The sequence below is a fragment of the Myodes glareolus genome, chromosome 9 (genome assembly GCF_982192425.1).
Source record: "Myodes glareolus chromosome 9, mMyoGla1.1, whole genome shotgun sequence".
In the NCBI taxonomy this organism is placed as follows: Eukaryota; Metazoa; Chordata; class Mammalia; order Rodentia; family Cricetidae; genus Myodes; species Myodes glareolus.
Genome location: NC_142034.1, coordinates 40,309,985 through 40,321,948, shown reverse-complemented (window position 1 = coordinate 40,321,948; position 11,964 = coordinate 40,309,985). Strand labels below are relative to the sequence as shown.

At 49.9% G+C, this 11,964-nt stretch overlaps 1 protein-coding gene across 3 annotated transcripts in view; it reads left to right on the top strand.

Moving 5' to 3' along the window:
- The first annotated feature begins 348 nt into the window (after nt 1–348).
- Unc45b (unc-45 myosin chaperone B) overlaps nt 349–11,964 on the top strand; it is a 31,734-nt gene continuing 20,118 nt past the window's right edge. The window contains exons 1-8 of one of the 3 annotated variants that reach the window (XM_085695551.2): nt 349–500; nt 2,056–2,223; nt 2,742–2,778; nt 3,402–3,577; nt 5,125–5,214; nt 6,937–7,104; nt 7,614–7,782; nt 11,087–11,257. In XM_085695551.2, coding sequence (XP_085551677.2) covers nt 2,056–2,223; nt 2,742–2,778; nt 3,402–3,577; nt 5,125–5,214; nt 6,937–7,104; nt 7,614–7,782; nt 11,087–11,257 — 979 coding nt within the window. In that variant the 5' untranslated portion in view covers nt 349–500. Of the gene's footprint in view, nt 501–1,493; nt 1,815–2,055; nt 2,224–2,741; nt 2,779–3,401; nt 3,578–5,124; nt 5,215–6,936; nt 7,105–7,613; nt 7,783–11,086; nt 11,258–11,964 lie in introns of those variants that run through there. The other 2 variants (XM_085695553.2, XM_085695550.2) reach the window with 2 other exon arrangements.

Below are 11,964 nucleotides of genomic sequence, written 5' to 3'. Positions count from 1 at the left end.
TGAGTATCTCTTCTCTGCCAGAGAGTGTTCTAGAAACTTTGCATAGACTCACTCAATTGTCCTTTACTTTCCTTACTTAGGGAAGCCTTGCCTAGGACATTGTTTTTCTTGATGTGTGTTTTCCAAGCATTCTGGCATTCCGCATTATCAGTCATGTCCCCTGGTGTATAGGAGACCCAGAAAGAATGATTGTGGAATGAATTACTGAATCAGGAATTGAACGTAGGATCCCTTGGTCCAAAAGCTACAGAACCAAAGCCTCTCTGCCAGCAGCGAGGTCCTTTGTCACATTACCTCATTGTTTGGACCTCAAGCGAGAATCCAGGCTTGGGATCTCACGAGAGCAGGGAATCCATCTACCCACGCACACACCCATTTACCATTCAGAAAGTGTGTGCTAAGATGGACACGGTGACCCACAACTCAGTTCCAGCTGTTCAGGCAATGAATTGCCTAAGTCTCAGAGTTTGAGTCAGTCTGAAGCCAGCTTGGAAAACAAGGTGAGAGAAACACCAAACACATGCGTTAGGGCGGGGCCTTTCGTTCAACACGGTAAGACCTGTTCAAGGTCACATAGCTGTACGTCCACATTCTAAAACCACAGCTCTATTTGCAGAAGCTATCTTGTGTGCCCCCGTTTGTGGCTTTTCTTAGGTATCTTTCAGGTGTGTTTTGAGATGTATGGGAGGTGCTGGGAGAACAGAGGTAAGTGGAGCAGAGCCATGGCAATGGACATTCCTGAGCAGCATCCTTGTCCTCTGGGAGCAGACACTGAGGGACAGGAGAGTTCTGTCTCTAGGTGAGGATAGCCTTTTAAAGTTGGCTGCGGAGAATCAAGCAAGGCTGGCTCCCAGAGAGAGAGAGAGCCCTCCGCCATGGTGCTTGCTACTTTTGAAAAGGGAGCTTCCTCTTGTCCTGGGAGAGATCTGGATCAAAGGAAGGTGGGTGACAGTCCTTGAACCCAGGGAATTCCAGGTCTGACCTAGTCCTTGTCCCAGGAGAATGAGATCTGATGGAGAGGAGGAGAGCTCACATCCACGGGAGTCTCCCTAGATGGGGGACTGAATTTATTCATCAGCGCAGACAGGGAGGGACAATCACACTCAAACAGCAGCCCCCCCCTGCCCCCACTCACCAAGTCAGCAAGTCCTGCTGGGCTGTCCAAAAGCAGGCTCTTTGGAGCAAATGCAGGCGCTATGAACAACTATGAAGAGAAAGGATCGTCCTCCACTCTGTTCTCCTCCTCCCTCGGCAGAGACTTTTCTGGAAGTCTCCAGAGGGACCTGGGCAGCTGCTGTGTGTCCAAGCCTATCAACCCCTCAGCTGTCACTCTGCTCCCAAAATAGCTGTAGTGGGGGAGGGTTGTTTTTCTGGGATGGAGGTGGGGAAGGGGCGTCATAAGTTTGCCTAGGCAGGGCAGGGCTCTCAATTCCTGTCTCATCTGGATCTTTCTCCCACACTTTGAGGTGTGAGTCCAAAGTCTTGCAAGACTGCCCCTGAGTGGGGTGCTTAAGGGCCAGAGGGTAGTCAGTCCTTCCATGTGGCTAAGGATAGCCAGTCCAGGCAGGGGAAAGGCCCCGTATCAATGACAGCCTCCAGGAGCACCTGCCCCTGTGGCCAAATATAGTCTGGAGTCACTGGCTGGGGTGATAAAGCCTGCAGGGTGGGGGCTGGGAACAGCAGTCAGAAGCTGGCTGAGGTGAACTGCAGAACTCAGGAGCAGAACCTAGAAGGAGGCGTCCCCTGGAGACTGTGAGTTGGCTGGGAGACTGGGCAAGGAGAAGACCCTGAGGACCTTTAGGCCTGCAAGGAAGGTGGGTGACACCTTGAAAGAGAGTTGGGAAACAGGGACTCTGACAACCCTCTCAATGGAGGTCAAGCTCCAAGCTTGACCAATGTCCTTTGCGGCAGGGGTGGGAGAAGTCGGTGGATTTGGGGGTGCTGGAGTGGATCCCTTCCAGGCAGAATCCCCACCCTTCACTGTGGCGAGGGAAACCTGGGGCCCTGGCTATCCAGCAAGAGGCTGACCGCACGGGGCTGCCGGTATTCCCACAGATGGCAGAGGCGGAAGCGGCACAGCTGAAGGAGGAAGGGAACCAGCATTTCCAGCGGCAGGACTACAAGGCAGCCACCAAGAGCTACAGCCAGGCCCTGAAGCTGACGAAGGACAAGGCCCTGCTGGCCACACTCTACCGGAATCGGGCAGCCTGTGGCCTGAAAACGGTCTGGGGATGGGGCAGCTTGGGTGGGCTGAGAGCAGTTAAGGGGGGAGACAAGAGCGTGGTGGTCTGATAGAAAGGAGCCACCATCCTCTCACTGTGCCGTCTTGACCCCTTAAGTTGGAAACCGCGCCTCTGACTTCCCAGGCCACTGCTCTGGAGAAGCCGGAACCCACCACTCACAGTTGACCTAACACAGGTGTTTTTCATATGTTGTTGGGCCACTGCTTTTAGAACAATCCCGCGGCAGCCCTTGTTCTTATTCACATATTTCAGTCAAGAAACCCAAGGTTCAGAGAGCGTGAATAGCTTGGCCAAATTCTCCCAGGTAGTGGAGAAGCCAGCCTTTAAACCTGGGGTTGCCTGATGCCAAAGCCTGTATTTTTCTGTGTCAGTCAGGGAGTGTATCCTGGGCCTCTGATAACCTGTAGCTCCCCGGCTAACTTCTCCCCTCACCGAGGGGACACTGGTTGTCTCTGCCCTGGGCCCCCACTAATGGAGTCTCTCATTCTTGCTTCTCAGGAGAGCTATGCCCAGGCGGCTTCCGATGCTTCCAGAGGTGAGCTCCATACTTCCCCCTTAAACTTTCCCAGCGTGGCTGTGCAGGAGTGTGGATCTGGCTGCCATTGTTCGGAGCTGCTATGACAGTCTGTGGGTTCTGAAGGTCAAGGGCCCTCTGGAGAAGGGAATGAAATGTCTGACAATGTTTAGCCTAGGGAAGGCAGCCACCAGTGGGATAGAGAGGGTTTAGCTTCACCTCAGGGGCTCTAGGGCCAGACTTAAGATAAAAGGGCAAAAGAACAGAGAGGAGTTGGGGTAGGAATAGGGAAAGGTTTTGTGATGGAGTTGCCTGGCTGCCTCAGAAAGAAGTGGGGACACCCTAGTTCTGGAGATATACAGGCACCAGTCAGATGGACCCCTGATAGGAATCCTGTGCTAGAGGAAGCCTTGGGGATCAGATAGAAGTTGGGGTGCATGTGCTGGGAGAGGTGTGGGGAGAGAGGACTTTGAAGCTTTCTGTCAACCTCGAGATTCCATGAATCTTTCTCTCTATCAAAAAGATGGTATGAGCCAGCTAGTTCAGATGGGTACCTCTAAGGAAGACATCCTTCCTGGGCAGCGGAAGAGGGAGAGTAGTATGTAGCCCAGCCCCCTGAGGATCTGCCTGTCTCCCGTCTGTAGCCATTGATATCAACTCTGCTGACATCAAGGCCTTGTATCGGCGGTGCCAGGCACTCGAGCATCTGGGCAAATTGGACCAGGCGTTCAAGGATGTGCAGCGCTGTGCCACCCTCGAACCAAGGAATCAGAACTTCCAGGAGACACTGCGGAGGCTCAACACCAGCATCCAGGAGCAGGTAACCCAGGCTCTTCCAGAGAACGTTGGCTATTTCCATCCCATTTGTGGGGTGTAGGGGGATGAGCTAGGAAGGTTGAGACCTGAGTCAGCCCTGCCTCTTCAGCTGCAAGCTGGAGACGGCACGGAACATGGGCAGTGTCCGGGAAACAGCCAGGCAAGTACACCTATCTGTGAGAGGTGGAGAGGATCTGCGGTGCTGGGTGAGGGCGCAGTCTACTTAAAGCTACAGCTCTTTTAAATTTCAGACGGAAGCTTTAAAAGAGAATTACGGTCACCTAGTGAGTCTACACTGGGACTCTAGGGGGACAAAGATATTCTGGGATCCCTGGGAATCAGTGATACTGTTGCGGGACAGAGGGTCAGAGTCTGTGGGAGCCTGAGATCTTTGCTAGGAATATGGACAAGCCATGGAGAGCCTGAGCCAGAGGAGAGGAGCCCTGCATCCTCCCCTGGCTGACTTCTTTCTTACTGGCCACTTGGACAACTTGGCTTCCTTCTGTGAGATCAGGAGGACAATAGCTCATCCAGTCATCTTCTCCAAGACTCAGTGACTCCTGTGTGGCTGGACCGTGGCACACCGTCCAGAGTGCAGATTCAGTGCTGGGGAAATGGAAAGGAGGGGCAGATGAGAAAAGGGGTCGGTAAAGGAGGAGCCTGCCCAGGCGGGCAGGAGCGAGGAGCGGTAGCTCCCAGCCAGAGTGGGTGCAGAAGTAGCTGGCCGGGTGATCATTTAGGTCACATTACAAAAGATCCAGAGTGCCTAGGGTTGGATGTGTGAGGGTCTAGACCTCCAGACAGGATGGACTCCGCTTGCTTGGCGGGATGCTTGAAAGCCGCTCCTGTTTTATGAGCTTGGAGACAAAATCTCTACTGTAGCCTCCACTTAAACGTCTGGTAGCTGATTACCTATGAGATTCTAAAATTGGGCTGATGTCTACCAAGAATGTCGTGATGATTATACGTAATAATGACTGTAACTAATTGGACTGATAGCTTTCTGGGTCAAAGAATTGATTTTGTTCACTTTTCTTTCTTTCGTTTTTGGTTTTCTGAGACATGCTCTCTCTGTGTAGCTCTGGCTCTCCTGGAGCTCACTCTGTAGATCAGGCTGGCCTTGAGCTCACAGAGATCTGCCAGCCTCTGTCTCCTGAGTGCTGGGATTAAAGGCATGCACCACCATCCCAGCTCCTTGTGCACCTTTCTTTCCCTGAACAGTGCCTGGCATAAAGTGGTTATTCAACTAACGTTAAAATTATTGTTCACATCCTCGTTATTATTGCTGTTATTATGAGGGGGTGATGAGGCCAGAGGAGGTGGAGGTTGGCTATCCATCATTTTATGAGGGTTTTGCGGATCATCTCAGGTCTCCCTGCTTGCTCAGTAAACGCCGTTCCCAGCTGAGACATTTCGCTCAGTAAATAAATAAATGGATGTGCTGGGGTCCAGAGTAGACCTATTATTTTCTATGCTGAACATACGAAGAGTAGACAGAAATGATGTGGACCCGCTGCCTACCTCCCTCAGGACTCCTTCCTCTCTCCTCAGCTCCGTGTGCAGTTTTCCACAGACTCCAGGGTGCAGACGATGTTTGAAATTCTTCTGAATGAAAACAGTGAGGCTGATAAGAGGGAAAAGGTGAGTGGTGCCTCATGCTTGTCAGCAGAGGGCGCTCTCTGCACGCGGCTCCCGAAAAGTGCTGCTTGTGCTTGGAAGAGGGCGGTGTCCATGAGAATGGGGAAAAAAATTGGCTCCGAGTTAATCCCATTAGAAAGCGGCACTAACCATAAGAAGGACCAAGCTTGGGGTGAAGTCACTGAGGCGAGTCAAACTGCAGGATCGATGACATCTTTGTTTAAGATCAGATATTTTGCTCAATGTGCAACGTTTGACCTTTGATTTTGACTCAAAAGTATTTCATTAAGCCTTACTTGTCTAGATATTAGGCTTTTTGTTGCCTCCTTACATTTCGCACCCACTGGGAATATCTAACTTGCCTCACTATCGTTTTGGTCCCAAGAAACACTGGCACATTCGAATAATGCTTTGTCTCATTTAGAAACACAGCGAAGAGGTCATGCTGACATATTAAAAAAATATTGAAGTATTTACTGGTAAAAGTCATTTTTTTTTTTCAAGACAGGGTTTCTCTGTGTAACAGCTCTGGCTGTCCTGGAACTCGCTCTGTAGATCAGGCTGCCTTGAACTCACAGAGATCCGCCTGTGTCAGCCTCCCCAGTGCCTCTGCTGTCCGAGGGCTGGCATTAAAGGCGTGTGCCACCACGTCTGACTGGCAACAGTCATCTTAACCAACTCTTTTGCTCTTTCTCATGTTCCTTTTGGGTCCTCGAGTGAACATTTGAATGTCTTGCCCTTATTTATATAAGAATTTGGCCGATGGCGCCTGTGAGGAAAGATGGCATATTAGTTTTGTGGTCAGTGAATTCACACGATACAAAAATGTACTTTGCAATTTCTCTGAGGACCTAGTGAGTTGCCGTGGATAAAGTAGTTTTGTCTGGAGAAGCTCAAAGCCCTAAGCTGATAACAATGTTCAGTAGTGTTTACCTGACATTCGTTGCCTACCCCCGGCTCCCCATTTTTCTGTCTGCTTCTCCCTCCTGCTCTTTCCTCAGCTGTTGGTTCTCTGGCCCTTTTCCTCCCTGCCTGCATCAGGGCCTTTGGAGGTTCATAGAGCTCAAGCGGAAAGACATCCTAGTAACAAGAGCCTTGGTGGCTTCCTAATCCCTTACTCGACTGCCCCATTTCTTAAATGAAGTATCTGGGGCTCAGCAAGGTGCTGTGATGGGAGCCAGGCTCTGGGCAGGACCTGGGCTCTGACGCCGGGGCTTCTGCATTGCACTCTGTGGCCACATCTTCCACCTTCCCCAGAGCCCCACCACTTCAGATTCCCTTGAACAGATAACAGGAAAACAAAATGCGATAGCCATGTTCAAAGAAACGATTTTAACCTATGAAAAGCTTTCTTTCATGTTCCCATCTTTCCCAGTCCATCTCCATCCACAGTGGATGTAGTTTTATTTTTACAACACCAAGGGCCGAGGGCATCTGTGACCCCCATCCCACCTGTTAGCATTGGTCCATGTGGCTGTGCTGTATCTGTGGCCTCACTCCCTGGCTGTGGCATATTGCATCAAGTTGGTCCTTAGGCAAGTTGCTTTGATATTATTATTCCTATTATTTTTTTCTATGTTTCCAGGAGCAGGACTGTAAGATCTTGGACAGAATTTACCAGTGTCCTGAAGATGCAGTTGGTGTTCTACCCCTGCATCCCTGCACTAGGTTTATGACCAAGGCTTCCATCCGGTTTCCTGACAACCTTCATTGCTTCCCTCTCAGGCTGCCAACAACCTCATCGTCCTGGGCCGTGAAGAAGCAGGGGCCGAGAGGATCTTCCAGAGCAATGGGGTGGGCCTGCTGCTGCAGCTGCTGGACACTAAGAAGCCTGAGCTGGTGCTGGCTGCAGTGCGGACCTTGTCTGGCATGTGCAGTGGACACCGAGCGAGGGTGAGGGCTGGGGGATCGGGACAGATGGTGTGGGTGGCCGCGGGTCCAGGAGGCAGAGGGTGGCACACAGTCAGGGCGGTGATAGAGCCTCAAAGGTCCCCTGCCTTCCAGCCTGGGTAATATGAAGCTTGGCACAAGAGTGCTCTGGGCTCTTTCCCTGAGAGCTGGAAGCGGGCTTGACTGAGCAAAGGCATTGTTGGAAGTGGATTACAGGAAGAGCTGAATTCAAAAGCATTGTAATGTACGTTTCTTCATAGTCAGCCTTTGAGTTCAGTGTATCTTCTACACTTATATCTTGGTGAGATCTTACTGCATTCACAGATTTAATGCCTCCTGGACTCCATTATGGGGTGACATAGCTCAGAGTCCCCTGAAGCAGGTTTCCCAGCCTGTGAGCCCCACTTCCCTAAAGCATGAAGTGGATAGGACAGTCACCACACACCTCCTAACCCAGGTGCCAGGCAGGAGGGAGGAGCAAGGCTGCTGACTCTGTTCCTGCTGGGGTCTAGGCTACAGCGATCCTGCACACAGTTCGCATAGACAGAATCTGCAGCCTCATGGCCGTGGAGAATGAAGAGATGTCTCTGGCTGTCTGCAACCTGCTCCAGGCCATCATCGACTCCCTGTCTGGGGAGGACAAGAGAGAACATCGAGGGAAGGAGGAGGCCTTGGTTCTAGGTAGGAGATATTCTTCTGTTCTGGTTCATGTGGACTCCCAGGCGGAGTCAGTTCCCACCTCACGTTGGCATCTCCTGCAGAGGTGGCCTGGTTTGATTTTAGTGTGTGTGCTGGGGTTGTAATGGTGAAAGTGGTACACGATACTGGGTGTAGAACTGTCAGCGTGTCCATCTGGAAGGTGCTGTGGGTGGGTGGTGCCAATGGCTCATGTTAATGTGGCTGTGTTCAATGCCACTCAATTTTATACTTAAAAGTAGTAAAAATGGTAAATTTTAAGCTATGTTATATTCATCATAGTGTAATGGAAGCTCACTGGGGAGACTTGGAAAGATACAGAAATCTATAAGAAGGAAAAATACTCTCCCCAACAAAACCCGGACTCACTCAGATAATTCACTGGATCCCCTCTGTCTGTTCTTATCCATGTCAAAATATTTACGTAAATATCAATTAAAAATTGGAATTCTGCTCTAGGTCCTTTTAAATTGTCTTACTGAGCAAGGCCAGTGTTACATGCATTGTGGTTGGAATGTGAAATGAACCCCACAGGAACGTTTCTGGTTGTCAGGAGCTGTTTTGGGCAGTTAGGGAACCTTTAGGAGATGGGGGTCTCAGTGAAGGAAGTGGGGTCAGGGAGGTTGGGACTTGAGGTTTCCTGGATGTTTCTCTGTCCTTTCTCATCTGTGTGTCCCGATCCACTCAAAGGAACCCCATGTTTCCACTGCCATAGCTGTGAGCCACCTTATCAATGCCCTTCCCACCATGAGCCACCTCAAACCATTAACCAAAATATAACCCTTCTTCCCCAACTTTCTTTGCCAGCTGTTGCGACCCAGTTATGAGAAAAGTAATTGATAAGCACATAATTTAATGTTATTCTTTCTTTCTTTTCAAATAGGGTCTCTCTATGTAGTTCATACTGTCTTGAGTTCTCTGTCCTCCAACCTTAGCCTCCCAAGTACTGGTATTGTAGGTGTGTACCACCAAGCCCAGCCCATTTAATGTTCTTAAAATTATTTAGCTTCGAGCAGGCAAGGCAATCAACACAAAGTCCAGCAAGGCTGGGCTGTCACTCCTGTTGGGGCACTATTGCTTTTCTTGTTCGTAAGGAGGACTTGGGGGGTGGTGCAGTGCTGGGAACTGAACCTGGGGTCTTGTGTATACTAAGCAAGCTCTCCCTTCCTGAACTGCATACCTGGCCCCTGATGAGAGTTCACTCTCTTACTGAACTACATATCCAGCCCCTGCTGAGAATCCCTGTGTATTATTAATACTCACCTTTTAGGGGCCTGGTTTCTTTTTTTAAAAAAATTATTTATTTTTATCTTATATGCATTGAAATTTTGCCTACATGTATGTCTGTGTGAGGGTATTGGATCCCCTAGAATGGAAGTTACAGCAGACAGTAAACTGCCGTGTGGTTGCTGGGAATGGGACCCAGGTCCTCTGGAAGAGCAGTCAGAGCTCTTAACCTCTGAGCTATCTCTCCAGGCCTGGGTTCTTGATTGACCCTAACTTACTACAGTAATGGCCAAGGAGTTGCTTGTCTTTTCTGGGTCAGACTTTTTAGAAGGCCCAAGCTGGCTTCACTTGGATGGTTGCTGGTTAGCTGGAAAGGTTGCTCAGAAGCCTTGATATTCCTCCTCCACTGCCCCCCTACCCCCGTGATGTCTCTCATGGCTATCTTGGATTTCTATATGATATGATAGCTGGATTAGAAATGGGCCAGCTCAGGGTGTAAATGCGTTGCAAACTTGGTTGTACCCTCAAGCCACATGGCCAACTCAGAGCTAGTGTGGCAGAGGGACCATTTAAAACGAGAATGAGCCTGCTATTACAAGTCCTATCTATCTGCAAACTACAGTGTCAGCTTCGCCTCTCCTTCCCTGTGTGGCGCAGTCCTCTCCTCCCTGTTGCTGATCTGACATATTGTAGAGACCTTACTTCTTATCTGTCTTCATACTCCACTCTAGAACCTCTAACATCTCTCTAAGTTTCAGGAAATTCGTCAGAGCAGAGCTGGGAAAATGCTCTTGCTCTTTACCGTCCACCCCAGGCAGGGTTAGTCCTGGCATCATAGACAGAAGTCCCAGTCCCAGTCCCAGACCCTGTCCCCAGCATGTCTGAATCTGTATGAAGAAGTGTCTGAAGGGAGTATACATGTCCTTCCTATAAGACACTTTTTAGACTTGTTTTATTCTGTGTGTATGAATGCTTGGACTACATATATGTATGTGTACCTTGTGTGTGCCTGATGCCTGTGGGAATCGGAAGAGGGCATTGGATCCTCTGGAACCAGAATTAGAGATGACTGTGAGCCACCATGTGAAAGCAAACCCTGGGTTCCTCCTCAAGAGCAGCCAGTGCAGCTGGGCAGTGGTGGCATACACCTTTGATCCCAGCACTTGGGAGGCAGAGACAGGGGGATCTCTGCGAGTTCGAGGTCAGCCTGGTCTACAGAGAAAGTTCCTGGATAGCCAGGGCTACACAGAGAAACCCTGTCTTGAAATATCAAGCAGAAAAAAAAAGTTAATTAAAACCATACGAAGTGTCCTTGGATCTCTGCCAGTCATTGCCTGGAAGTAAGGGGTTTTCCAGGAACACGGACTCTTTGAAGACAAAGGGAATGTGGGAGGAGACAGTGGTCTGGGGCCAGAATTCCCTTGGGGGTGTTGCTTGAGGATGAGGATTTTTTTTTTTTTTTTTTGCTTTTTTGGGTAGGAGTGTGAGATGAACAACACTGTCTTGGGAAATTCACATGCTTACTGTACCGGAAAACAGTATGAGGAAAGATCTATTTTGCTCACACCCTCAGATGGCTTATTGGGTGTTTGCTTGGCACGTCATGCACTTGGCAGAGCATTGGTATCATGCTGTGATAGCAGGCATAGGAGGAAGCCTCCTCATGGTGGACAGGAAGAGGGGCGAGAGGGGCGGAAAGAGGAGGGGAAAGGGAAGAGGAAGAAGAAGAGGGGAGGAGGAGGAAGAGAAAGAAGGAAGGAAGGAAGGGAGGAGCGAGATGGGAGGCACCTCTTGGGTCAAGAAACAGCTGTCCAGGATCTGGCCCATCTTCAACCATACTCTACCTCCTCCTGTTTCCAGAACCCCTCCAAACAGTACCATCAGCAGACAGGCATTCCACATAGGAGCCTGTCAGGAGGATGCTTCAAATTCAAGGGGGTAACACTCAGAAAAATAGTGGGTTCAGGCCCTGCAGAATCCTTCTAGAAGTTTCTGCCCTCCTTAATCCTCTCTATGTGAAATTTTCTATCGTCTCTACTTGCTCTTTTCCTCTGCTCTTCAGACACCAAGAAAGACCTGAAGCAGATCACTAGCCACCTGCTGGACATGCTGGTCAGTAAGAAGGTCTCCGGGCAGGGCAGAGACCAGGCACTGAACCTGCTCAACAAGAACGTCCCCAGGAAGGACCTGGCCATTCATGACAACTCACGCACTATCTATGTCGTAGATAACGGTGAGATGGGGGATGGGCTTGAGATTCAGTCATACTGTTAGGGGCAGGATCAGGATACTTTTCCTTGTGTAGAGAGAGGAGATGTTGTTTGGAGAGTGTCTTCAGTCCCCACTGAAGTGGGTGGCAGGCATTAGTGTATCCCCTAGGGGTTGTTGACACAGGTAGAACAAAGCTCTGAATTAAGGGCAAGAACATATTCAGAAAGTAGTTAGCACCCCAAAACATTGGGTAGAGCCACCTAAAAGACAGGGCTAAGTGTTTGTTACAAACAGGACTTTACCAACCATTGGGGTAACATGCCTGAAGTCTCATGGCTGGTAAAACACTTAACAGGCCTTCCAAAGGGGGAGAAGATGATGTCACACGTACTTTATAGCAAGCAAAGTGAAACGGCTCTAGCAGTCAGTCACTCAATCTAAGTGTGAGTTGTCTTCCGAATCCTCCCCATCTGTGCAGGAGTCGCACCCGTGGCTTTAGAGTCTGCTGTGGTTAATTCTCCCACAGGTTTTGTGACACACAGCCTATGACTTGTTCTACAAGGCCCAAGTCAGCTTCCATTAGGTACTGTGCTCCCCAAGCACTAACCCAGCACAGGGTTGTGTTCCCCAAGCACCCACCCAACACAGTGCTGTGCTCCCCAAGCACCCACCCAACACAGTGCAAGCACTTAGATTTTAACACTTGACCCTAGTGTCCAAGGACCGTTG